Below are 25,607 nucleotides of genomic sequence, written 5' to 3'. Positions count from 1 at the left end.
GGCCTCACTCAGTCTAAAAATCATCACAAGCCCCTCGGGCATTAGTAAAACAGTAGTTCTCAGCCCAAAGCATCATTTAGAAATATCATATAAGTTTTCAAATCTGAGTAAAAATGGCTGAGTTTGTAAAACAGTAGACATCAACAGGACTGAGTTCAAATAATGGGTCAAAGCAGTGAGAAAATAGTGATAAAAATCCCCGAAGGGTTCAAATAGTTGGCACGAAGCCCAAATATGGCAATCAACTCAAGTCGTGATGATAGCAAATAAATTTCAGTCAAATACGCGGTAAAATCATCAACAGGGACGGACCAAGTCACAATCCCCAGTAGTAAAAGACCCCACGCTCTTTATTCAGCGCGTGTCTCACCTCAATATAGCACTACAATGTGCAAATCCGGGGTCTCAAACCCTTCGGACATCATTTACAATTATTACTCACCTCGAACCAGCTAATTCTCTAGCTCGCGACGCCTTTGTCCCTAGAATTAGTCTCCACGTGCGTCGAATATATCCAAAATCAGAACGAGTATGTCACAATATGCTAAGGGAACAAAGCCCAAGCGAAAACATTCGAAATATATAAAAAATCTCGAAATTAGCAAAACCTGAGCCTCGGGCCCACGTCTCAGAATCGGGTAAAATTTATATTTTCAGAATCCCCATACCCTCACGAGTCTAACCATACCAAAATTATCTAATTCTGATACCATTTGGTCCTTCAAATCATCATTTTATATTTTTGAAAGGTTTCATAATTTTCTTCCCAAATTCCATCCCAAATCATGAATTAAATGATTAATTCAATGATAGATTCATGTACTCTAGCCAAATCTGAGTTAGAATCACTTATCCCGATGAATTTCTTGAAAAACCTTCGAAAAATCGCCAAACTCCGAGCTCTCTAGGTCAAAATATTAAATAAAACCCAAAACCTCATATTTATAGAGTACCCCTCAGATCTCAGCCTCCGCGGTCCGCGCAAAAGAACCGCAGTCCACACAAAACCATCGCGGCCCGCACAAAACCACCGCGGCCGCACTTCATTTTGTGCGGTCCGCGCCGCACATACCGCGGCCGCACTCCTTTTTGTGTGGTCCGCGCGGGTGAGTTCCGAGGACTGCAACCCTTCTGGACTTGCTACAGCTATGATTTTAGGCCTAAAACATCTCGTAACCTACCCGGAACTCCAGGAACTTCAAACCAATTGAACCAACACATCCCATGACATCGTTCAAACTTGTTAAAATCATTGGAATGCTCACAACAACATCAATCACCGATTTAACATAGGATTCAAGCCTAAGAACTCCAAGAACTCTTAAATTATGCTTTCGATCAAAAAGTATATCAAATCTCATCCGAATGACCTAAAACTTTGCACACACATCCCAAATGACACAACGAAACTACTGTCACTCTCGGAATTCCATTCCGACTCCTATATCAAAATCTCGCCTATCAACCAGAACTGCCAAAATATCAACTTCGCCAAATTAAGTCTAAATCTTCTCTACAACTCCAAAACCCATTCCGATCGCGCTTCTAAGTCACAAATCACCTCCCGAAGCTAATTAAACCATCAGAACTCACTTCCGAGCCTTGTAACACATAAGTAAACTTCCGGTTGACTTTTTCCAACTAAAGCCTTCTTAAAAGAGACTAAGTGTATCATTTCTTACCAAGTCCTCTCCGAACTCGAACTAATCAACCCGATCACATAAAACACGGATAACGAAGCGTAAGAAGCTAAAATAGGGGAAAACGGAGTGGTAACCCATGAGACGACTAGCCGGGTTGTCACACTATATTATAAAAATCGACTCTGGTATAGCGGGATTATCCTTTGTAGATGCCTCCAGCGGAATCGAAATAATATTCCTATGTTATGCATTACTTGCAAATGCCAAATCAAAAAGTATGATATTGTTAGCAATAAGAACAAGTGGTGTATCAGCAACGATTTTATTATGAGGTCGTACAAGCGCTTTAGGTTAAGCATCAAATTTGAATCACTCATATTTTTAGAGATATATTAGGTATCGATGACCGTTTGGTGGAAAAGTAATAGTTTGGAAGGTGATTTCTGTTAAGTATGATCAGTAATTCCAAAATTGACCAAAGCAGAATTTGTAAAAGCTAGCTTGCCAAAATTATACTTATGACCTCAAATGAAAAATATTCAAATGACAAGAAATATAATAGTAAGAACATATCCAACATTCAGTGACTTCTTGCTTCATGTAGGAAACGAAGAAGAACATCCAATAAAAGATTATTTGGTTCTTCTAGAACACTTGGTTATCAACCCCAATGGTAATAGTAGTGCATTTAATAAGGAAAATATTTTCATCATTAGACTAAAATGCAATTTGTGCAAATTACGTGATAGAAATTAAAGGGTTATCTTAGCTAGCAGAAATGAATATGTTGATCAACTAAATAAAAGGTGGATTGCTAAGTTTTATGGTAAAAACAAAATATTTTTTAATTCTGACTTAGCAGAAGATAATATCAATAATAACTGCCAAGAAGAATACTTAAATACTTTAATACCAAATGGCCTTCTACCATACATGTTTGTTGTCAAGTTCATTATTTCTTACGTATGTTAGTGTCGCCATATATATAATAGACTAAGTTAAAATTTGATCTTCCATTGCATATAGGTCGATTTTGAAGAAAAATATGTCTGTCATGCTACTTAGATCCACTGAATAGCTTATATAATATTACACATATGGTATATAGAAGTTTTGACAATAACGTCATGCATGCAGAACTTATAATACGGGTCAATATGCTTCTAAGTATGTGTTTATCCTCGAATTCAATTTTTGTCTTTATCCTTTAAAATTTGTTTGAAAGTAATTTTCAGTATGTTTATGTTTTGCAGTTATAATAAATAAAGTACAAGGACAAACATCCTAAATATTGAACTATATTTACCACAATATGTTTTCTTATACGATAACTATATGTTGCACTTTAAAGAGAAATATCAATATAAAGAAGTGTTCGGTAAGATATCATCACATTAGATAACTTTATACCACAATACATAATTATCTACCTAACATGACTAAAATTGACCATTTATGTAAGTTCTGATGATATCCCTTCATTTTGAATTCACATATTATGCTAATGTAACAATATTTTCAGCATTTAGATGAATGTTGTAATATTATATATAAAATTTCTCTCATTAATTAAATTTTATTGCTCCTTCATAAAAAATAAATATTTAAACAGTCATGTGTTATTATTAACGTGCAACACACGTTAATAAGTCATTTTATGACATATTTTCTTGTGTTTCGCAGGTAAGTAGGAAATATTTTTCAAAAAGAAAAAAGTTCTACCGGAAGGGGTGATGGTGGGGGTTAGTCGGGGTAGATGGGTCAGTGGGGTGGACAGGGCGTGAAAGTAGGGGTTGGGGGTTATTAGTGGGGGTGGGCAAGGGTGGGGGTTCGGTTATCGCGGTTAGCGATTAGCAGAGGTGAGAGGGGTAGGGATAGGGGTTGGGGGTTAGCGAGGGGTGGGCGGTGTATGGGTTAGCAGCAATGAGAGGGGTGGCCGGGGTGGGGGTGGGCCGGGGTGGGATGTGCGTGGGTGATAGTTTAAACCATAACAATTCATGCAAAAATTAAAAAAATATTTTTTTCCGTACCAACCAAACCAGTTTTACTCTAACAACGGTCAATTTATTATCAAATCAGAAACAATTAAAATTTGAATGAAGGCTGTATATAAGATTTTTTCAAGTGTGCCTTTAGTAAAGGAACTAAAATATTTGCAAGAGATTGCTCATTTGTAACCTTAAAAAGTCAATAGACATAATGTGATGAACCGACAGGTCATTTTCAGTTTTAGCACTAATTTTTGTGTTTCGAAACCTCGATTAGCTCCGTTTAGCCTTTTCTCGATTTGCATGCGCAATCTGTGTCTTTTTATGGAATGTTTTATGTGAAAAATTGATAAAAATGTGAAAGTTTACCTTAAAACTAATACATGTCCTTCTCTTATACTACTTTTGTTAGCTTCCATATGGCATAAATGAGATGGGTGTGCCCAATTATACATACCCTTGCTACTGTTGGAGGTAACTCAAAATGATTATATCTCCCGTCCTAAATGGTAAATAATGATAGTCTTCATTAACTAGGCGCCTCGTACCCTTCTTCGTCTTGCTTTTTTTACTTGTTGAAACTTGTATCTATCTTCTGAATCTCTCATTGCCTTTTACCATAGGGGAGGATATATATTCTTGTCTTAAGGCTCCTTATCAAGAGGCTTACATGTCTTAGTACATGCATGATCTACTGAAGACCTTACATTTTCTCATGTAAAAATTGAGTTCCTCTGACTCAACTCTTCCATAGACACATTCAATCTCTTACCAACTATAGGTATCGTCTTATTACGAATAAAATAGAAACTAGAAGTTTGAATTCTTATAAATGAGCTCTACCACACGATCTAGAGTAAAAAGAAAGTGTGATAGTCCTAAATGCCCTGTAACCTCTTGCTTATATGTGTGGTGCACAACACACCCATAAATAAGACTCTACTAGACACGGCTTGTAGATTCCCTAGGACAGAACTGCTCTGAAACCACTTTTGTCACGACCCAAACTGATGGGCGGTGATGGGCACCCGGTACATTACTCAACCGAGTACCGACATATCTTTTCGTATCATACTATCAAAGATAACTGAGCCGGAGAGGCTGCCGTGAAATAGGTAGAATACAACATGTAATACCAACTTATACATAAGACATATGGGCCTCTAAGACCAAAATAATCACTCATACACTGAACATAGGCCGACAAGGCCATACAATCTCTTACGTACATGACATCTGTCTACATGCCTCTAATGATATATAATTGTCATAAAGGTAGGAACAGAGCCCCGTCATACCAAACAATACACATCTAAATCATACTGACCAAACAAGCAACTCCGTAGCAAATGGAGTGCACCAACATCTTCCGCTTAGTTGATCACATACTTGGAGGACTCTCGACCTGTCTATCGAAACCTGCAGGCATGAAACGCAGAGTCCCCAAGCAAAAGGGACGTCGATACAAATAATGTACTGATTATGTAAGACATATAAATAAGTACGTAAAAGACATAGAAGAAATATAGAGTAAATGACTCAACCTGTAAATCTGGCTAACTCTTTAAATGATGAAATACTTTTAGTGTCATGCATATACGTATGAACGTCATTTTGTGCATAGGTACATGTGTTCATAATATCATCAAGCCTCTAAGGGCATCCCATCATATCATTTCGGCCACTGTGGGCAAAATCATCAATGTATATCAGCTTATTAGGTGGTGGTACGTATATAATGCCGTAAATATTTCTCATATCCCATATACATATAATACACATGTATACGCGTATATAACGTCATCTGGTCATGGGTCAATATACATGTATAAATGCATGAAATGCATAAGAAAATACATTAATAAGATTTCCTTGGAATGCCATAAAAATCCATATGCCTTTCGGATAAACTTTATCAAATATGTATTTTTCTGAGACCCATGAACGGAAGACATAATAATAATCCATATGGGGAATCAAGAATATAGACACCCCTAGTATTTTTATGAATAGAGTCATTTATGAAAATTGTGCATTTGCTCGTTTCGTTTGTGATGTATAGATCATGCCAAAAGAAAGAAGGGATAGCCTTAACATACCTTTAAGGTGAACGTTTTACTTGTATCCATGAACAATCTCTTCCACGCCTCAATCATAATCATATAGCATGCCGGCTATTTTGGTAAAGCCTTGTAACAGAAGTTACTTAGAGGCTTAGAGCATTGTGCTAGAACGTTTTCAAAGGTGGTTAATGAGATATTAGTGTCAAGGGAGTGAAAGAGGAAGTTGACGTTGCAGAACAAGAAAATTTGGGACATAATTTTTACTTAAACTACCGGAAAGTCTGTGTATAAGTCCCTACATAAGAAACACACAAATTTTATGAAAAAGATGCTAGTGCATGTTGTTTGTTCTAAAACAATTCACGAAGTTAATGTCCAAATTTTCTTTATATAAGTTCTCGTTTACTCTCATAATTTTGTATCAGAAAAAAGAGTTCCATCTTGTAAGCCTACTGCACTTGGGAAACTCATAAGATATGTTAAAAATCCAAATGCAAGCAAAAAATGAGTTTTATTCTTCCCCGTGAACCCATTTGTCAAGTACTATTTGTTGATACCCAATTTTTCCCTATATATTTTTAATATGCATAAATACTTTCAAAATAGTATGTATATGCATATATAAGCATGCACAAGGTTTTTATAATTATAAAGATTTTAAATTAATTTATTTCCTCCCCTTTTACTCATAAAATCCCCAATAATTACCCCTCAAATTATTATTGTTTTCTATTTTTATGCCAAAATATTGTTAAAATACTTTTAGTGCATTTTTATAATTGCATTGCATTTTAAAGTTAATTTGCATATAATTGTAATATTAGCCCTATTAATTTATAATTACATTTATATGCATAAAATTGGTCTTCTATATTTTTAAAAGGTTAAATATATATTTTAAATTATTTTAGTATACAAAATTATTTTCTAAGAATTATCTATTATTTATTATAAATTATATGGGATTAAATTGGCTATTTAAAATATAGCCAAATTGCATTTCGATTTTAGCCTCAATTTTAACCCAACCCCAGCCCAATTGCTAATCGAAATACCCGACCCTTACCCTAAACACACTTACCTGACCCAGAACCCATTAGATCATCGTCGTTGATCTTTTAGATCAACGGCCCGTATTGATTCTTGCCATTTTTAACTCTAAACGATCCCTAACCCTAACTCATTCTCCCACACTCATTGCCTCTGTATTCTCTCATATCCTCTCCTCTCCCTCAAACCCTAGCCCTTCAACCACTGACCTCCCATCTCCGGTCATCTCCGGCAACTTCTCATTGACTCCTAAGCCTCTAATGGCTTCTCTCATGCCATGCTTGCCTCCTCTAAGGTCTTCAAGGGCCCAGGGCCATGCCGACTTGCTTCTAAAGTTTGTCACTTATCTGTTCTTGGCTACTCTAGTGTGATTTCGAGCAAAATCACGCCGTATTTGTTACGATCCTTGGGATTCTAGACAGGTTCTTTCATCTCTATATAGGTTTCTTCTGAAACCCTAATTTCTGCCTATATCTCCTAGATCTGTATAGATCTAGAACGATTTGAGTTTGTTTCTTTAATGTTTTACACTATCCTTGGAACTCTTTATTAGAATCATGTGATTTCAAGTGTTTTCATCTTGTTCTAAAAATTAAGGTTTCAGAACTTTATTTTTTTAAACTTTGATTAAACTAATTCTTTATGTTTAAACTTCTATTTCTTGCATATTACGACTGATTCTGTGATTTTTACTACCTCTTAAACTCACCTATGTTAAAAACCCTAATTTTCTAGATTTCTTCGTTTGGTTATGTGTATTAGCATGATTGATTGTTGCTTGTTTGGGTTTCTGTGACTATCTTGCCTCGAATATGTTCCTACTGTTTTTAGCCTAACTTATATCACCTCTATGTGCTTATGTTCATCTTGACTGTTCCAGACTTGCCTCTTTCTATCAGTGCTTTTTAACCTTCATGTTTTCTATGTCTGGTTATTCTTATCCTACTCTATTAATGTGTTGAATACTAAATCATGACTTCCTCTTTGATTGATTTTGGATTCCATATTTCATGGTTTGATTGGAAGACCTTCCTTTAAACCTTTGATTCCTACCATTTCTAATCAAATTAATTGATTCGCCTACCTTGTCTGCATTGGTACTTTATTCTTACTGACTATTTCCTTAATTAGAGTTTTATGAACTTAGCCCCAATTGTTTACCCTATACTTACTGAATTTGAAATCTTTCCTTATTGGTCATACATTGATTTCTTTCCTTATTTGTTACTTATTCTTAGCATTTGAATTGATTCCTTTAACTTAAGGGAGTACTTGTCCTGATTTTTCTCTAATTGGTTATGAGTTCCATAATTACTATATTATTGTGATTCTTTCCTTATTTTACCTAGTTTCGAACTACTATATATACATACTCTCTCATTAACACAAACACACGAACACATTTGTTCAAAAACTCTCTCTTTCACACTAAAAGCTTTCTGCTCTCTTTTGTGTCATTTACTACTATCTAAAGTTAGTCGGCTACAAGCCAAGGCTGACTACTAGGTTCTCTTTCACTTTGTGTTTGCTATTCCCTTACTAGTATGTTCTAATTTAAATTCTAGTCCCAAAAACAACATGCTTCTCTTATTACTTCAATTTGTCATGTTGCTAATATGCTTCTATCTATGGTTTTGTTATTCAACCTGCAATTAACATGTCTACTTCACTATCTTATATACCCCCTTAGGATCCCCTTCTAGTATGCCCCAATGTGACAATGTTTCTCTGATCCCTGGCATGCATCTTCCTGTATGAAGTAATTGGCTATCCTAATCCTATCGATTCTGTATTAACTCTAAAGTTCATGCTATACTTTAAAATCCTTGACCCCTTTTAAGGCTCCTCTAATTATATACCTAGGTGCATCTAAGCTTACTATATGCCATATGATTACCCCAAATCCCCATTAGCCCTAAGTGGATATGTGCACCTGCTTGACTACATGTATTGAAGTGCTTCTGGTTCTGTATTTAGTTTGATTGAATGTTAGTCACCTTATCTTTCTTTTAAATTGTCTTATGTGTTTTTTACAAAACCATTTCAAGAAAATCATTTTTTAATATTGTTTTCCTCCTGAAACCTTTCCAACTGTGTCAAGCACTCTCACTCTACTCCTAATTCACTAGGTCCTGCCCCCTCCAGTATGTGTACTGCCTTGGGATCCTCTTGAGAACCCTCTGAACTCTCGCACACTGAGGCTGGCCCTTCCACACTACACTTACTCAATTTGGTTACAAAGTCTAAGTGGGAGCACTGCCTGAGATCCTTGAGATCCATAGGGAACTCTGGCGCACCTAGACAATGATATTGTCTATGAAACTGGCATTTGAGGCTATTGGAGGTTTTGGGAAATCCCTTGGGCCTTCTTCAGGCTCCCTATAGTGTAACTTCTTCTTTTCCTTTTATCTATTTATATAATTCATTCATATGGTCTGTAATAATTTGTAAATGAATATTGGGGTAACTAGTGAAAAGGGGTGGATAGTTACATATTTGTGGGGTAATACAAGTAGAAACCAAGCCTATAGGACTTTATATTTGGCTGTGTTTGCCTTACCATGTTAGAAATCATACATATAGGTCTCAAGTGGTTCCAATAATAGAAATCATGTTTTAGGTCTTAAATCAACCTTACAAGTAGATACCATGCCTATAGGATATGGTCCAGTTAAACTTCTGTTATAACAAGTGTTTATATGTGCTTTCTTTCGTTATCATGCCTACCAGTTTCTAACATTAGTTTTTTAAACAATTAGATATCATATCTATAGGGAACAACACTAGAAATTTCGCATATAGATTTAAACCAGTTTAGTTTAAATAAATCCAGTCCAGGATTAGTTCACTTTGAAACTAGTTTAATTAGTGGTTTATTCTCCCTGAAATGAATTCTTTCAAAAACTGTCTTAATCTATCATTAGACAGCATGCCTATAGGAATTCAAGAGTCTATTTTAAAATCTACCATGTATAACTATATAAAACGTAGTGATCATTATTCCGCGTGTAGGCAAGTCTATAAGGAATTTTCAAATCCTGTAACTCTGAAACTGTTTCTGTTACTTAATGTCGCTTTGATTTTAACATGCTTAAAAAATCAGTAGGAAAACTGATAGGTCCATTACTTCTGAGTTTATAAAATAAACAAACTGTCTATCTTGTATGTCTTGATATTAATTTAGACGTCATGGCTTAGGATACTGTTTAACAAGTGGCCCTTATTTGTGTTTGAGTTGTGTTGCTTATGTGCATTGTCTGTGGAGGTAAACTTGAGCCTATAATTGGTTCTTTCATGTCTTATGTGCTAAGGTCCTATTTGTTCTTGCCTGTCGCCTTAGTATTTTCTCCTTTAAACCTCAGGGGTCTGTCTAGAAATACCTATAGGTAGAGGTCCTAATTTTCCTCTAGGACCATTAAGAAAGGACATGTAACAATACGCAATAGAGATCGCTGACCAACACTTGCTTTAATGACCACTAAGAGGGTCGGAAAGGTAAATATAGGATACGATGACTACGCGCTATTGTCACGTGTAGCCTCTCATTGAGGAGTATTTACCGGACATTGTGTGTGGTTATCCTATAGACTGACGAAACTAGGACTGCTTTCCCAAAATTCCTTTTATTTAAAACTTTGTTTTACATGTATACAACTTGTTTAAAATCTTTGCCTTGTTATTTGAGTTATACAACTTCCAACGTGCTTTACTTGCAAAATATTTGATTCAACTATTTATTTGTTAATGGACTAATTTGTAAGTGTATGTTCGGCCAGGACCCAAACTTGTGGACCAAGAGGGGTGCCTAACACCTTCCCCTCGAGATCATTTTGAGCCCTTACCCTAATCTCTCGTAACACAAACCAATCCAAGAGTTAATCACTCTAGGTGCCCTAACGTACCATAACCCGTTAGGTGGTGACTCTTAAAATACCCAATTCCCAAAAGGAAACTAGTTATTACCCCCCATGAATGTCGAAACCCGGACTTTCTCCACGGAAGGAAAAAGGGGGCGCGACAGCATGGTGACTCTGCTGGGGATACCTTTAGGCTCTTACCATAACGAACTTATTTTTACATAATAGTCCAAGCATGCTTTATCCCGTATCCTTTTCCCTTATTTGAATTTAACCACCATTTTCTTTTAAGCATTTATGGTTATTTATTCCTGAAACTGACTTGTCTTTTTGTTTTATTTTTCCTGTAACTGTCTTTCAATTTTTTAAATATTGTACTTATTTTTCCTTATGTGCAAATACTTGACTACGTGTTATTAACTGCTGCATAAATCATACTCCACATCATATTCTACTCGTGCATATCAAATCCTATAACAATGCTTTAAAGAGTGGTTGTGCTATTCCTATTTACTACCCTTAAATTCAAAAAGGCTTATTTGTGGTAAAACCAGTCGATCAGCGGTGCAGTTGATGGTTCCGTGCCTAGTCGGATCAATATGTTGTCCACGTAGTGATCCTTTAAGATAAGCCTTATCCATAAGTCCATCGGGTTTTCCATAATCCTAACGGACACAGCCACATTCTGTGCATTAATTTGGAGAGCTAAATGCCGATATGTTGATCATAAATGTATAAATAGTCGAGTCTTGTAGGGGTAAGGCCTAACCCTTTTGTTTTGCAGAAAATGAGGCATGAGGTCCCCAAATTCGGTATGGTTAGCAACATCCCACCATTGCTGCTAGATTGGTGGGAGGACCTTTCCTCAAGTGATAAGAAACATGTGAGAAAGTACCTGGGTAACCTGCCTTCCTTGCTAGATATTGAGCCAAACAACAAATTGATTGAAGTTTCCACTTTATTCTGGGATAGTGAACGGGCTGTGTTTCATTTTGGCGACATAGAAATGACACCGCTTCTAGAGGAAATTGGAGGGCTTGCGGGATTGACTTGGGATAGTCCTGCGCTTTTGGTACCAGAAAACTGTATAGGTAGGGGATTTTTCAATATGATGGGGCTAAAGAAGAATGTTGACCTAGTGTACTTACAAGAATCTTACATACCTTTCGAATACTTGTACGAGATGTATGGCCATAGCAAGTCTTTCCGTACTTACCATGATTAGATCTCTCTTACTTCTCTGGGTCACATCCACTGCAGGGTGTTTATATTCATTGAGTGTTTCCTAGGCCTGATAGTGTTCCCAATAAAAAAGGGAAGAATCCGCACTAGGTTGGCCATGGTCGCCAAGACTCTGATGGAAGAGATTAATGGACATGCATATACCATAGTCCACATGATCATAGCCGACATCTGCAGGGCTCTGGAGCGCTGCCAAATAGGGGTCAAACATTTCGAGGGTTATAATTTGTTGTTGCAGTTATGATTTTTGGAGCATTTTAAAAAGGGTCGCTATCGCCAAGAATTTCCACGAAGGGCTTGGAACGACCATATTTCCTTCCATCACCCCAAGCAGATGACTTACATTCCAAACAGATTTGCTCAGCCGGAAAGAGCCAAAGAATGGGTAGAGTTTTTTGACAATCTGACTGAGGAACAGGTGCAATGGATGTTTGAATGGTTCCCAACAGACGAGTTTATTATCAGGTCCATGGATGCTCTGCACTTGGTGCTGATCGGGTTGAGAAGGATATACCCCTATGTCCTTATGCGAGTTATGAGGCAAGAAGGTAGAAAACAGGTTGTATTAAGGGTTGTCAAGATGAGTCATTTCAGGGCAGACTTTCAAGATGCCGATGTCCCTTATAATGATGCCGATGTCCCTTATAAGTGCCAAGATCAGCACATATGGCACTGCAAAATCATTGTAGAGAAGAACACTGTTGAGCTAGACAGGAATCATGAAGGGTGCGAGCCTTTCTACCCGGCATGATTGGAGGACAATCTGAAAGGAATGGTGACACCAGAGGCTGGTCGAGGGAACAAAATCATAGATGAGGAAGCTGAAGCTCAAGTCAAATACAACAGGCTGCGCAAGAGGGTCTACGACTCTGAGAATGAGCACCGGGAAATACACGAGAGGAATGTGAAATTGATCGAGGAATGGAATGAAATGACAATCACTTCCAATAGGAAACTGGAATATCCGGAGTGATGAATAGTGGAGCTTCAAGGCAAAGTCATAAAGAGGATTGAAAATTGCCAGAACAGTGAATGAGGACATTTGGCCAGAGCCTACTTACTGCTGGGTTTGCGCGAGCTGGGGGATCTATATGATGTAGTCTGAAAGATCGAATCTGGGGAAGGTCCTTCTGGGACCAAATAGGCTAGATTTATTTGCTTTTTCCTAAAATGTAATAATGCCAGTACCAGTAGTGACTTATTTTATTATTATCTTAGTGTCATTTTGGGATTCATCTATTTTTATATTATGAAATGAAGCATTTATTGGCATTAAAAGTTCTCCAAGTTTATTTGCCGCTAGGCCTACCTCGGGCACAATGAGGCTCCCAAATTAAGATGCGAATTTACATTTCCGAAATATGTGTTTAAATACTACAAACATTTCAGGATCCTCACTGACTTGTTACCTTTATGTTTTTTCTTTATTTTTGATTATTCCCATCCCTTAGGTTGGTTCACTCATACTGGCCTCATCAGCTTATCACACTAGATCTAGAGGCCCTCCACCTCCTCCTCTTCCAAGCAACACAAAAGGCAGAGGAAAAGCAAAAATGGACGACTTAAGTGGGATCCGAAAGGAGAATATTGAGAACGCAGAGATTTCAGATGGTCGTAGTACTTCGGCCCCAAATGATCTGGTTTTGAGACTGGAACATAAGACACTAGAACTGTAAGGAGAACTTGAGCAGGTTCGCAACTTGGCAAACCTGTCACTTACCTTGAATGTCCCTGACATCAACGAACAAAACACTAAGAACCCAATACCTCTTCAAAGCACACAAAACCAACACCCACAAAATCCTCCCGCACCAAATCAATACGCAACTCCACCTCAAAATCCCAACCCATTACCAACTCTACCGCAACAACACCATCAACCAATTCATTACCTGCCAACCACCACTACCACACTCCCCAAAACACACTACCACTTATTCCCGATCCCTAAAACTCCACCAATGATCATCACTATACCCAAGTTCCTAGAACCCATCAAAGCAACCCTATATATGTGGAAACTATACCTCATTCTACCCAACCAATCTCATGTGCACCAGAATACTCCGAGAAGGACCTACTCATTAAAAATATGGCTGAAGAAATCAAGAAGTTAACAAGCCGAGTTCAAGGCGTTGAAGGAAACTGAGGAATGGAAGGATTAAACTATGAAAACCTGTGTATACAGCTAGATGTGGAATTTCCCGAGGGATACAAACCTCCCAAGTTCGAGATGTTCGACGACACAGGTGATCCCAGGGCTCACCTAAGGACCTATTGTGACAAGCTTGTCGGGGTCAGAAAAGATGAAGATTAGGATGAAGATCTTTATGATGAGCCTTAATGGGGACGGTTTGTCTTAGTATATCCGCAAAAATCCCAAGAAATGGTCCAGTTGGTTAAGCATGGCGTCAGATTTCATGGACCAGTTCAGGTTCAACACGGAAAATGCACCAGATGTTTTCTACATTCAGAATATTAAGAAGAAACCTGCTGTGACTTTCCGTGAGTATGCTACTCATTGGAGGCTGGAAGCAGCCAAGGTTAGGCCATCTTTGGATGAAGAACAAATGAACAAGTTCTTTGTCAAAGCACTGAATCCTCAATACTGTGAAAGGTTGATGGTTATCAAAAATCATAAATTCTCTAATATCATCAAACTTGGAGAAAGAATTGAAGAAGGAATCAAAAGCGGGATGGTGATGAACTTCGAGGCACTGCAAGCCACGAACAAGGCGTTACAATCAGGCGCATATCAAAGAAGAAAGAGGTTGGAACAACAATGGTGGCTCAGGGCCCAAAATGTCCATTTGTCTAACAAATACCTCCGCCAACATATCAAACACCTCCACCCATATATCAAACGTCTCCACCCACATACCAAACATCAACGCCTACATATCAACCTTCATCTTCCAGATATTCCTAACCAGCCTCTATCTATCACACCTACAACTCCCAACCATCCTACTTCCAATCACTACCACCTCGCCAGAATTATCCAAGAACAAGACCCAACTTCGACCGCAAGCCACCCAAACAATACACCGCCATTGCTGAGCCCATCGACCAACTGTATGAAAGGTTAAAAGCCGCATGTTACGTCACTACTATTCCCGCTGTGGCATTAGAAAATGCAACCCAATGGGCCAATCCGAACAAAACTTGAGCGTACCATTCCGATATGAAAGGACACACCATTGCTGAGTGCCGAACATTAAAGGATAAAATCCATATGCTAATTGACAATAAGGTCTTCCAAGCAAAGGAAGCTGCACCTAATGTCCGCAACAATCCCATCCCTAATCACAGAGGTGATGGTGTATATGTGATAGAGACAAATGAAGAATGGGACCCCGAGGGGTCTATTGGGGTTATTCGAGAAGGCGATGACTTTAAGGTTGCAGTCACACTTACTCCTATTGTGGTTCAGACTCAGGCACCAATCGATGTTGAGGTAACTACATCAGTTCCATTCAAGGTGGAAGTGGCTCCGCCCGCAGCCACCTCCATTCCATTTGAAGTAAAAGTGGTCACACATTTTACTGTGACAGTATCAACCACACCCCCATTCAACTCAAAAGCAATACCTTGGGATTATGTTGCCGAGGCTCGGCGAAAAGGGAAGGCCAAGATAAAGGAATCTGACGCTGCACAAGGAATGACTAGAACTAGAAGAGTCTGTACTGATGAACACCTGGGAGGTTCAAGTAAGGAGGCCACTACTAGCCAGCCAATCATTTAGACCGGGCCAGATGACTTGTGGAGGAAAGTACAGGCAAAAGACTATTCTGTTGTTGACCATCTGAACAAAGTCCCTGCTCAAATATCTATCCTGTCACTATTACAGAATTCAGAGGCACAGAAGAACGCTTTGATGAAAGTATTGAGCGAGGCTTATGTACCCAATAACATCACTGGTGGAGAAATTTCCAACATGGTTGGGCAAGTGATGGATATCCATAAGATTATCTTCCACAAAGATGAGCTACCGCTCGAGGGTATGAATCACAATCGAGCATTGCATATCATAGTGCAATTTAAAGATAAGTTCATTGGCAGGGTCTTGGTTGATGGAGGTTTGAGCCTAAATATTTCTCCATTGGACACTCTGAAAATGTTGGACAAAGGTTTCCATGAGATACAGGTAGGAAGCATGAATGTGAAGGCTTTTGATGGGTACGATCAGGGAAATCAGCCTTTGCTTACAGATGGGGCCAACTTGGTACGACTTTTAATTCCAAGTGCTTGGCATACCAGCCTCATATAATCTCCTGTTGGGCTAACCATGGATCCATGCTGCTGGAGCCATGCCTTCCACACTACATCAAGCCATGAAATTCTAATGGAACTGTCAGGAGGTGATCATCCACGAAGATGGGAGTAACCCCATCTACACTAGTCAAACCATCCCGGCCATCGAACATAGAAGAAGGCTAGAATTAGGAAAGAACCTCCAAGGCATCGCCAAACCAATACAGCTTAAAAATCATGGTACCACCTTTAGGTCGGATACTAGTATACATGGCAAGAGTACAATGATTGGTCGCCTTCATGGCGCGGACCATATTACCCTCTTGAGCAACCAGTGCCACGTTTGGAACAAGCTTTTCATCAGGCTAACATAGTATGGTGGACTACAGAGGAAGAAGTACTAGTTGGGTTAAAGAATTTGTTCATGGAGGATGAGGACATGGAGTGCGGTGCCATAATTGAGGAGGAGGAGGAAGAAAGACTTACTATTCAGACAGTGGTGAAGGGAGTTGTTCACAGGAACTGGATCGCCACACCATCATGAGCCCGCCGAGTCCCTGGGTAGCTTGGCAGAATTTACTTCTTTAAGCCATTCTAGGCATTTAAGATTTCCCGTAATTTTGTTTTAAGTTTTACTTGTTTCAAAATGAATGCTCGATTCATCGAGCCGTACTTTGTCTGGACGATTTTTCAAGTTTTAATCAAATGCATTTGCTCTTTATTATTCACTACTATCTTTACATTTTTCTTTTCTACCGCATTATTAATACTTTTCCTGATGAACCAGTAACTGTGACATGTAATGAGGCAACGCAACATGAGAATAGTGATTCAGAGAAAGGAGATGAGATACCCGAAGAAGTTGTCAGGGAGGTTGAGAATTTTAAGAATAAACCTAAGTCCAATCTCGACGACACCGAAAATGTAAATTTGGGAGACGTCGAGACCGTCAAGGAGACCCACATCAGCATTCACTTGTCACCAACAGAGAAGGAAGAGTACATCCATTACCTAAAAGAGTATGAGGAAATTTTCTCATGGTCATATGATGACATGACTAGTTTGAGCACTTCCATAGTGGCTCACAAGTTGCATAATAATACCATGTGTCCGCCAGTAAAACAGAAACTCAGAATGTTCAAACTAGACATGAGCCTAAAAATCAAGGAGGAAGTTACCAAGAAGATCAAAGCCAAAGTTCTTAGGGTGGTTGAATATCCATCCTGGTTAGCCAACATTGTGCCTGTTCAGAATAAGGACAGATAGGTTAGGGTATGTATCGACTATCGAGATTTAAATAGAGCAAATCCCAAGGATGACTTCTCTCTACCGAATATACACATCCTGATCAATAACTACGCCAAGCATGAACTTCAATACTTTGTCGATTGCTACGCAGGTTATCACCAGATTTGGGTGGATGAAGAAGATGTAGATAAGACAGCTTTTATTACACCTTAGGGTGTATATTGTTACAAGATGATGCCATTCGGTTTGAAGAATACTGGGGCCACTTACATGAGAGCCATGACAACCATCTTCCATGATATGATACACAAATAAATAGAGGTGTATGTGGACGATGTCATTATTAAATCCAAGAGGGCCACAGATAACATAACAGACTTGAGGAAGTTCTTCGACAGGCTAAGGAGGTACAATTTGAAACTGAACCCTGCAAAGTGTGCATTCAGGGTTCCCGCAGGAAAGTACTGGGATTCTTCGTCAGTCGTCGAGGGATCGAACTGGATCTGTCTAAAGTCTAAGCTACTCAAGAGTTACCACCGCCTAAGAGCAAAAATGATGTGATGAGATTCTTAGGACATCTCAACGATATCAGTGGCTTCACATCACAGTTCACAGTCATATGTGAACCCATCTTCAAGATGCTAAGAAAGGATGCCGAAACAAGTTGGACCGAGGATTGTCAAATAGATTTTGACAAAATCAAGGAGTACCTATCCACGCCGCCAGTTTTGGTCCAGGATGACCATTGTTACTCTATCTGTTTGTATTAGATAGAGTCTTCGGGTGTGTTCTGGGACAACATGATGAGACAGGAAGAAAAGGATCAAGCCATAAATTACTTGAGCAAGAAGTTCACACCTTATGAAGCACGGTATTCTCTGCTTGAACGCACTTGTTGTGCTTTGACCTGGACAGCCCATAAATTGAGGCATTACTTCTATGCCTACACTACATACCTCATATCCAAGATGGATCCTCTCAATAACATATTTAAAAAAAACCCATGTCTATTGGAAAGTTGGCTAAATGGTAGATACTATTGAGTGAATTTGATATTGTATATGTAACTCAAAAAGCGGTCAAAGGACAAGCATTGGCAGATCACCTTGCTAAAAATCCGGTGGAGGAGCATACAAACCTTTGAAAACATATTTTCCTGATGAAGAAGTTTCGTTTGTAGGGGAAGACATTACCGAAACATATGATGTTGGAGGATATTCTTTGATGGAGCCGTAAATTTTAAAGTAGTGGGTATCGGAGTAGTTTTGGTATCAGAAGTTGGTCAAAATTATCTGGTATCTACCAAACTCAGATTTTCTTTTAGCAACAACATGGCAGAATATGAAGCCTCCATATTAGGGCTCAACATGTCAGTCGACATGAACATTCAGGAGCTGCTGGTGATCAGTGATTCAGATTTTCTTGTGCACCAAGTATAAGGAGAATGGGCCACCAAGAATTCCAAGATATTGCCATATCTGCACCATGTGCAAGAATTGAGAAAGAGGGTCAAGAAGATAGAATTCTGACATGTGCCCAGAATTCAGAATGAGTTTGCTGATGCATTGGCCACCTTGTCATCTATGATACAACATCCAAATAAGAATTGTATTGATCTCATTCCTGTCAAGATCCATAATCCGCCGGCATGTTGTGCTCATGTTGAAGAAGAAACGGATGGAAAGCCTTGCTTCCATGACATCAAGGACTACTTATCAAAAGAAGAATACCTGAAGCATGCAAATCGTACCCAGAAACGCACACCTCCGGAGATTGTCAAACCACTTCTTCCACGGCGGAGGAAACTTGTACAAAAGAACTCCTGATTTGGGTTTACAAAGGTGTGTCGACACAAAGGAAGCTTCTAAGCTACTTGAGGATGTACATGCCGGGACCTATGGCCCGCACATGAATGGTTTCATCTTGGCTAAAAAGATAGTCAAAGACAGTTACTTTTGGATGATCATGGTGACAGATTGCATCCAGTATGTTCGCAAATGCTTTCAATGTCAAGTGTATGCCGATATGATAAAAGTGCCGCCGAACGAGCTCAATGCAACAAGCTCACATTCGTTATTCGCTGCCTGGGGAATGGATGTTATTTGTCCAATTGAGCCCACTGCTTTAAATGGACACAGGTTCATTCTAGTAGCCATTGATTACTTCACAAAATGGGTAGAGACTGCATCTTACAAAGCTGTGACCAAGAAAGTCGTAATAGATTTTGTCAAGGATCGTATTATCTGCCGATTCAGAGTTCCCGAGTCCATTATTACCGATAACGCAGTCAATTTCAATATTGATCTGACAAAATATATGTGTGAAACTTTCAAAATCAAGCACAAGAATTCTACAGCCTACCGACCTCAAATGAACGGAGTCGTAGAAGCCTCCAACAAAAACATCAAGAAGATACTAAGGAAAATGGTAGGGAACCACAAACAATGCCATGAGAAGTTACCTTTCGCTTTATTGGGGTACCGCACCATGGTTCGCACATCAATTGGGGCAACTCCCTAAATGTTGGTTTATGGTACCGAGGCTGTCATCCCAAAATGTTGATTCCTTCTTTAAGAATCTTACAGGAAGCTGAACTCAGCGATGTAGAGTGGATAAGGAGCTGCTATGAGCAATTAGAACTTATTGATGTAACGAGGATGAACACAGTATGTCACAGCCAACTTTATCAGACAGAATGTTCAGAGATTTCAACAAAAGGGTCAAACCAAGACAATTCGCACCAGGGAAGCTGGTATTGAAGAAAATCTTCCCGTATCAAGATTAATCCAAAGGGAAATTCTCTCCCAACTGGCAGGGTCCATACATGGTCCATAGGTGCTAACAGGAGGAGCAGTCATACTTGCAGAAATGGATGGAGAAATCTGGCCAAAACTAATCAATTCAGACGCGGTCAAGAGATACTATGCTTAGATTATGTACATTTCCTCATCTAATGTAATCGAACCACGCTTGACCTGATTCCCATTTAAGAGGGGATACGTAGGCAACCATATGGGTTCGGTCATATCATAATAAAATTTTCATTTCCCCCAAGATCAGAAACTAGGGAAGAAATTTTAAGAGGGCCCTCAAAATTCCGGAGCAAGTCCAGCCAACGCAAACAAGTATGAGAAGGTCAACAATCGGTTAAGAAACTAGGGCAAAATTTTGAGATGGATTCTCAAAATTTTGGAGAAGGTACAGCAAGATCCATTATCCGCAAATGGTCAAAATATCATCTACCAAACTGGGGCAGAATTTTAAGGAAGACCCTCAAAATTCCAATATAAGAAAGCTGCAATGCCTTTGAGATGTGTTACAGTCACTAGTTTATCAAAATTACTTGATATATCAATACGTTTCTAAAACTCTATTTTTTTTATCAATAATCACATATTTTCAAAAACTCTATAATAGTTAGGTGTCACCTAGGGGAACTCGAAAGGCTTTCAGAACAGATCAAAGCAAGGCCGGTGGATGAAGCATAAACCAACCTCTCCCCACAAACTTACAATTTTTCTTTGAACGCAGGCACATTTTCCGTAACGATAGCATTCGCAAAACATGTATACACAAAGATAATTCACTATCAATCAGGCCATTAGACATCGAATACATATTCAGCTAAGACATACACTACTCTTATTTGTTGCTCGCTCTTTGCATGGGACTAATCCCTGTCCCCCATACTTGCATGAGGCTAATCCCTGCCTTTATATTTGCATGAGTCTAAGCCCTGACTCCACATTTGCATGAGGCTAATCCTTTCCTCCCCATTTGCATGAGTCTAATCCTTGACTCCATAAGGCTAATCCGTGCCTTCGTACTTGCATGAGGCTAATCCTTGCCTTCCTATCTGCATGAGTCTAATCCTTGACTCCATGAGGAAAATCCCTATCTCCCTACTTGCATGAGGCTAATCCTTGCCTCCCCATCTGCATGAGGATAATCCTTGCCTCCATAATTACATGAGGCTACTCCCTGCCTCCATACTTCCATGAGGCTAATCCCTGCCTCCATAATTGTATAAGGCTAATCCTTGCCTCCCCATTTACATGAGGCTAATCCTTTCCTCTATACTTGTGTGAGTCTAATCCCTGCCTCCATATTTGCATGAGGCTAATCCTTGCCTCCCCGTCTGCATGGGATTAAGCAATGTCCCTCTTTGCATGAATATTGCTCTATTTCTAAGTACTCTTTATTCGCTTTTCAATCGGGCTAAGCTCTGCCCTCCATTTCACAATACTAAGTGTTGTCTTGATAACATAATGACTATTGCATATCATGGGCTGAAATATCGCTAACCTACCCAAAGGCATCATAGTCTAAAGGCATCATCCTCATAGCCGGAAGACGTCATGCCATGGCCTGAGGATCTCTCAAACTTGCATATCATTATTCAAAGGCTCCATGGCTTGGAGGCACCATCTTCATGGCCCGAGAACATCATTTTATGGTCTGTGAATCCCTCACTAAATAATTCATGGCCTAGGGCGTCATGGTCTGAGAACGTCATCTTTAACCATCCTAAGACAACCTTCATGGCCCGAAGGAAATTTTCATCATGTTTAAATTTTTTCGCAAATACATGTTTGTAGCATCTTTTATCTGTAGGCAACCAGTAAGCAACCGCTATCCTAGCGGGAGCGATCTCGCTCCAGTTCCTTCAACTGTTCTGAGCTTTAACCGTTCACCATAGCCGCTTCAGCACCTTGTTTCCGTTCTTTCAATGACTCCAAATCATCCCGCCGGTCAAAATTGGCCATCATTTCTTTACCCGAAAACTTTTTCATCCTTTCCAGGTAAAGAGAGGCAGCTGTTGATACCCAAATTTTCCCTATATATTTTGAATATGTATAAATACTTTCAAAATAGCATATATATATGCATATATAAGCATGCACAAGGTTTTTATAATTTTTTTATAATTTTAAAGATTTTAAATTGATTTATTTCCTCCCCCTTTACTCATAAAATCCCAATAATTACCCCTAAAATTATTATTGTGGTAATTTAGTCATCTAAATTATATATTTGTTCCAAAATATTGATAAAATATTTTTAGTGTATTTTTATAATTGTATTTTGCATTTTTAAAGCTAATTTGCATATAATTGCAATATTAGCCTTATTACTTTATAATTACATTTATATGCATAAAAATGATTTTCTATATTTTTAAAAGGTTAAATATATATATTTTAAATCATTTTAGTAGACAAAATTATTTTTTAGGAATTATATGTTATTTATTATAAATTATATGGGATTAAATTGGCTATTTAAAATATAGCCGAATTGCATTTCAATTTTAGCGTCAATTTTAACCCAACCCCAACCCAAATCCTAATTGAAATACCCGACCCATACCGTAAACACACTTACACGACCCAGAACCCATTAGATCATGGTTGTTGATCTAAAAGATCAACAACCCGTATTGATTCTTTCCATTTTTAACTCTAAATGACCCCTAACCCTAACTCATTCTCCCAAACCCGCCTCCTCTATATTCTCTAATCTCCTCTCCTCACCCTCAAACCCTAGCCCTTCAACCGCTGACCTCCCATCTCCGGTCATCTCCGGCAACTTCTCATTGACTCCTAAGCCTCCAATGGCTTCTCTCATGTCATGTTTGCATCCTCTAAGGTCTTAAAGGGCCTATGGCCATGCCGACTTGCATCTAGAGTTCGTCACTTGTCTGTTCTTGGCTACACCAGTGTGATTTCGAGAAAAATCACGTCGTATTTGTTACGATCATTGGGATTCTAGACAGGTTCTTTCATCTCTATATGGGTTTCTTCTGAAACCCTAATTTCTGCCTATATCTCCTAAATCTGTACAGATCTAGAATGATTTGAGTTTATTTCTTTAATGTTTTACACCTTCCTTGGAACTTTTTACAAGAATCATGTGATTTCAAGTGTTTTCGTCTTCTTCTAAAAATTAGGGTTTCAGAACTTTTTCTTAAAACTTTGATTAAACTAATTCTTTATGTTTAAACTTCTTTTTTCTTGCATATTTTGACTAATTCTGTTATTTTACTACCTCTTCAACTCGCCTATGTTGAAAGCCTTAATTTTCAAGATTTCTTCGTTTGGTTCTGTGTATTGGCATGACTGATCATTGCTTGTTTGGGTTTCTGTGACTATCTTGCATCGAATATGTTCCTACTGAGTTTTTAGCCTAACTTATATCGCCTTTATGTGCTTATGTTCATTTTGACTGTTCAAGGCTTTCCTCGTTCTATCAGTGATGTTTAACCTTCATGTTTGCAATGTCTAGTTATTCATATCCTACCCTATTTATATGTTGAAGACTGAATAATGACTTCCTCTTTGATTGATTATGGATTCCCTATTTTATGGTTTGATTGGAAGACCTTCCTTTAAACCTTCGATTCCTACCCTTTCTTTTCAAATTAATTGATTCGCTTACCTTGTCTGCATTGGTACTTTATTCTTACTGACTATTTCCTTAATTAGAGTTTTATGAACTTAGTCCTAATTGTTTACCCTATACTTACAAAATTTGAAATCTTTCCTTATTGATCATACAATGATTTCTTTCCTTATTTGTTACTTGTTCTTACCATTTGAATTAATTTCCTTAACTTAAGAGAGTTATTGCCCTGATTTTGCTCTAATTGGTTCTGAGTTCCACAATTACTATACTATTGTGATTCTTGCCTTATTTTACCTAGTTTCGAACTACTATATACACATATTCTCTCATTAACACAAACACACAAACACATTGGTTCAAAAACACTCTCTTTCACACTAAATGCTTTCTGCTCTCTTTTGTGTCACTTACTACTGTCTAAAGTCAATCGACTGTAAGCCAAGGCTGACCAATGGGTTCTCTTTCACTTTGTGTTTACTATCCCCTTACTGGTATGTTCTAATTTCAATTCTAGTACCAAAAAAGTAGCATGCTTATCCTATTACTTCAATTTGTCATATTTCTAATATGCTTCTATCTATAGTTTTGTTGTTCAACCTACAATTAACATGTCTACTTCACTGTCTTCTTTGCTGCATGTTATATACCCCCTTAGGATCCTCTTCTAGTATGCCCCAATGTGACTATGTTTCTCTGATCCCTGGCATGCATCTTCCTGTATCAAGTAATTGCCAATCCTAAGCCTATCGATTCTGTATTAACTCTAAAGTTCATGCTATACTTTAAAAGCCTTGACCCCTTTTAAGGCTCCTATGATTTTGTACCTAGGTGTATATGTCCACCTGTTTGACTCCATGTATTGAAGTTCTTCTAGTTCTGTATTTAGTTTGACTGATTGTTAATGACCTTATCTTTGTTTTAAATTGTCTTATGTGTTTACAAAACCATTTCAAGCAAATCTTTTTTTAATATTGTTTTCCTCCTGAAACCTTTCCAACAGTGTCGAGTACTCTCACTCTACTCCTAAGTCACTAGGTTCTGCCCCCTCCAATATGTGTACTGCTTTGGGATCCTCTTAAGAACCCTCTGAACTCTGGCACACTGAGGCTGGCCCTTCCACACTACACTTACTCAATTTGGTTACAAAGTCTAGGTTGAGCACTGCCCGAGATTCTTAAGATCTTTAGGGAACTCTGACGCACTTAGACAATGATATTGTCAATGAAACTAACATTTGAGGCTATTGGAGGTGTTTGGGAAATCACTTGGGCCTACTTTAGGCTCCCTATAGTGTAGCTTCTTCTTTTCCTTTTATCTATTTATGTAATTCATTCATATGATCTGTAATAATTTCTAAACGAATATTGGGGTAACTAGTTAAAAAGGGTGGGTAGTTACATATTTGTGGGGTAATACGGGTAGAAACTATGCCTATAGGGCTTTATAATTGGCTATGTTTGCCTTACTATGTTAGAAATCATGCCTATAGGTCTCAAGTGGTTCCAATAATAGAAATTATGTTTTAGGTTTTAAAATCAACCTTACAAGTAGATACCATGCTTATCGGATATGGTCTAGTTCAACTTCTGTTATAACAAGTGTTTATATGTGCTTTCATTCGTTATCATGCCTACCAGTTTCTAACATCAGTTTTTTAAACAATTAGATATTATGCCTATAGAAAACAACACCAGAAATTCCGCCTATAGATTTAAACCAGTTTAGTTTAAATAAATCCATTCCACGATTAGTTCACTTCGAAACTAGTTTAATTAGTGGTTTATTCTCCCTGAAATGAATTCTTTCAAAAAATGCCTTAATCTATCATTAGACTGCATGCTTATAGGGATTTAAGAG

General features: G+C 38.3%; 1 protein-coding gene across 1 annotated transcript; it reads left to right on the top strand.

The window, feature by feature from the left end:
* The first annotated feature begins 18,676 nt into the window (after positions 1 to 18,676).
* Positions 18,677 to 19,171, top strand: LOC138889910 (uncharacterized). Its single transcript, XM_070173255.1, has 2 exons — positions 18,677 to 18,778; positions 18,893 to 19,171. The coding sequence occupies exons 1-2, from the start codon at positions 18,677 to 18,679 to the stop codon at positions 19,169 to 19,171; spliced, it is 381 nt and encodes a 126-aa protein (XP_070029356.1).
* Positions 19,172 to 25,607: the final 6,436 nt, after the last annotated feature.

Source organism: Nicotiana sylvestris, chromosome 4, assembly GCF_000393655.2.
Source record: "Nicotiana sylvestris chromosome 4, ASM39365v2, whole genome shotgun sequence".
In the NCBI taxonomy this organism is placed as follows: Eukaryota; Viridiplantae; Streptophyta; class Magnoliopsida; order Solanales; family Solanaceae; genus Nicotiana; species Nicotiana sylvestris.
The sequence above is the reverse complement of the archived record's forward strand: the minus strand, read 5'-3'. Positions and strand labels throughout refer to the sequence as shown.

Coding starts and splice junctions, on each gene's coding strand:
- LOC138889910 (XM_070173255.1), top strand. CDS start 18,677: ATGGCAGAATATGAAGCCTCCATATTAGGGCTCAACATGTCAGTCGAC. Junction 18,779..18,892: donor CAGATTTTCTTGTGCACCAA/GTATAAGGAGAA, acceptor CCCAGAATTCAG/AATGAGTTTGCTGATGCATT.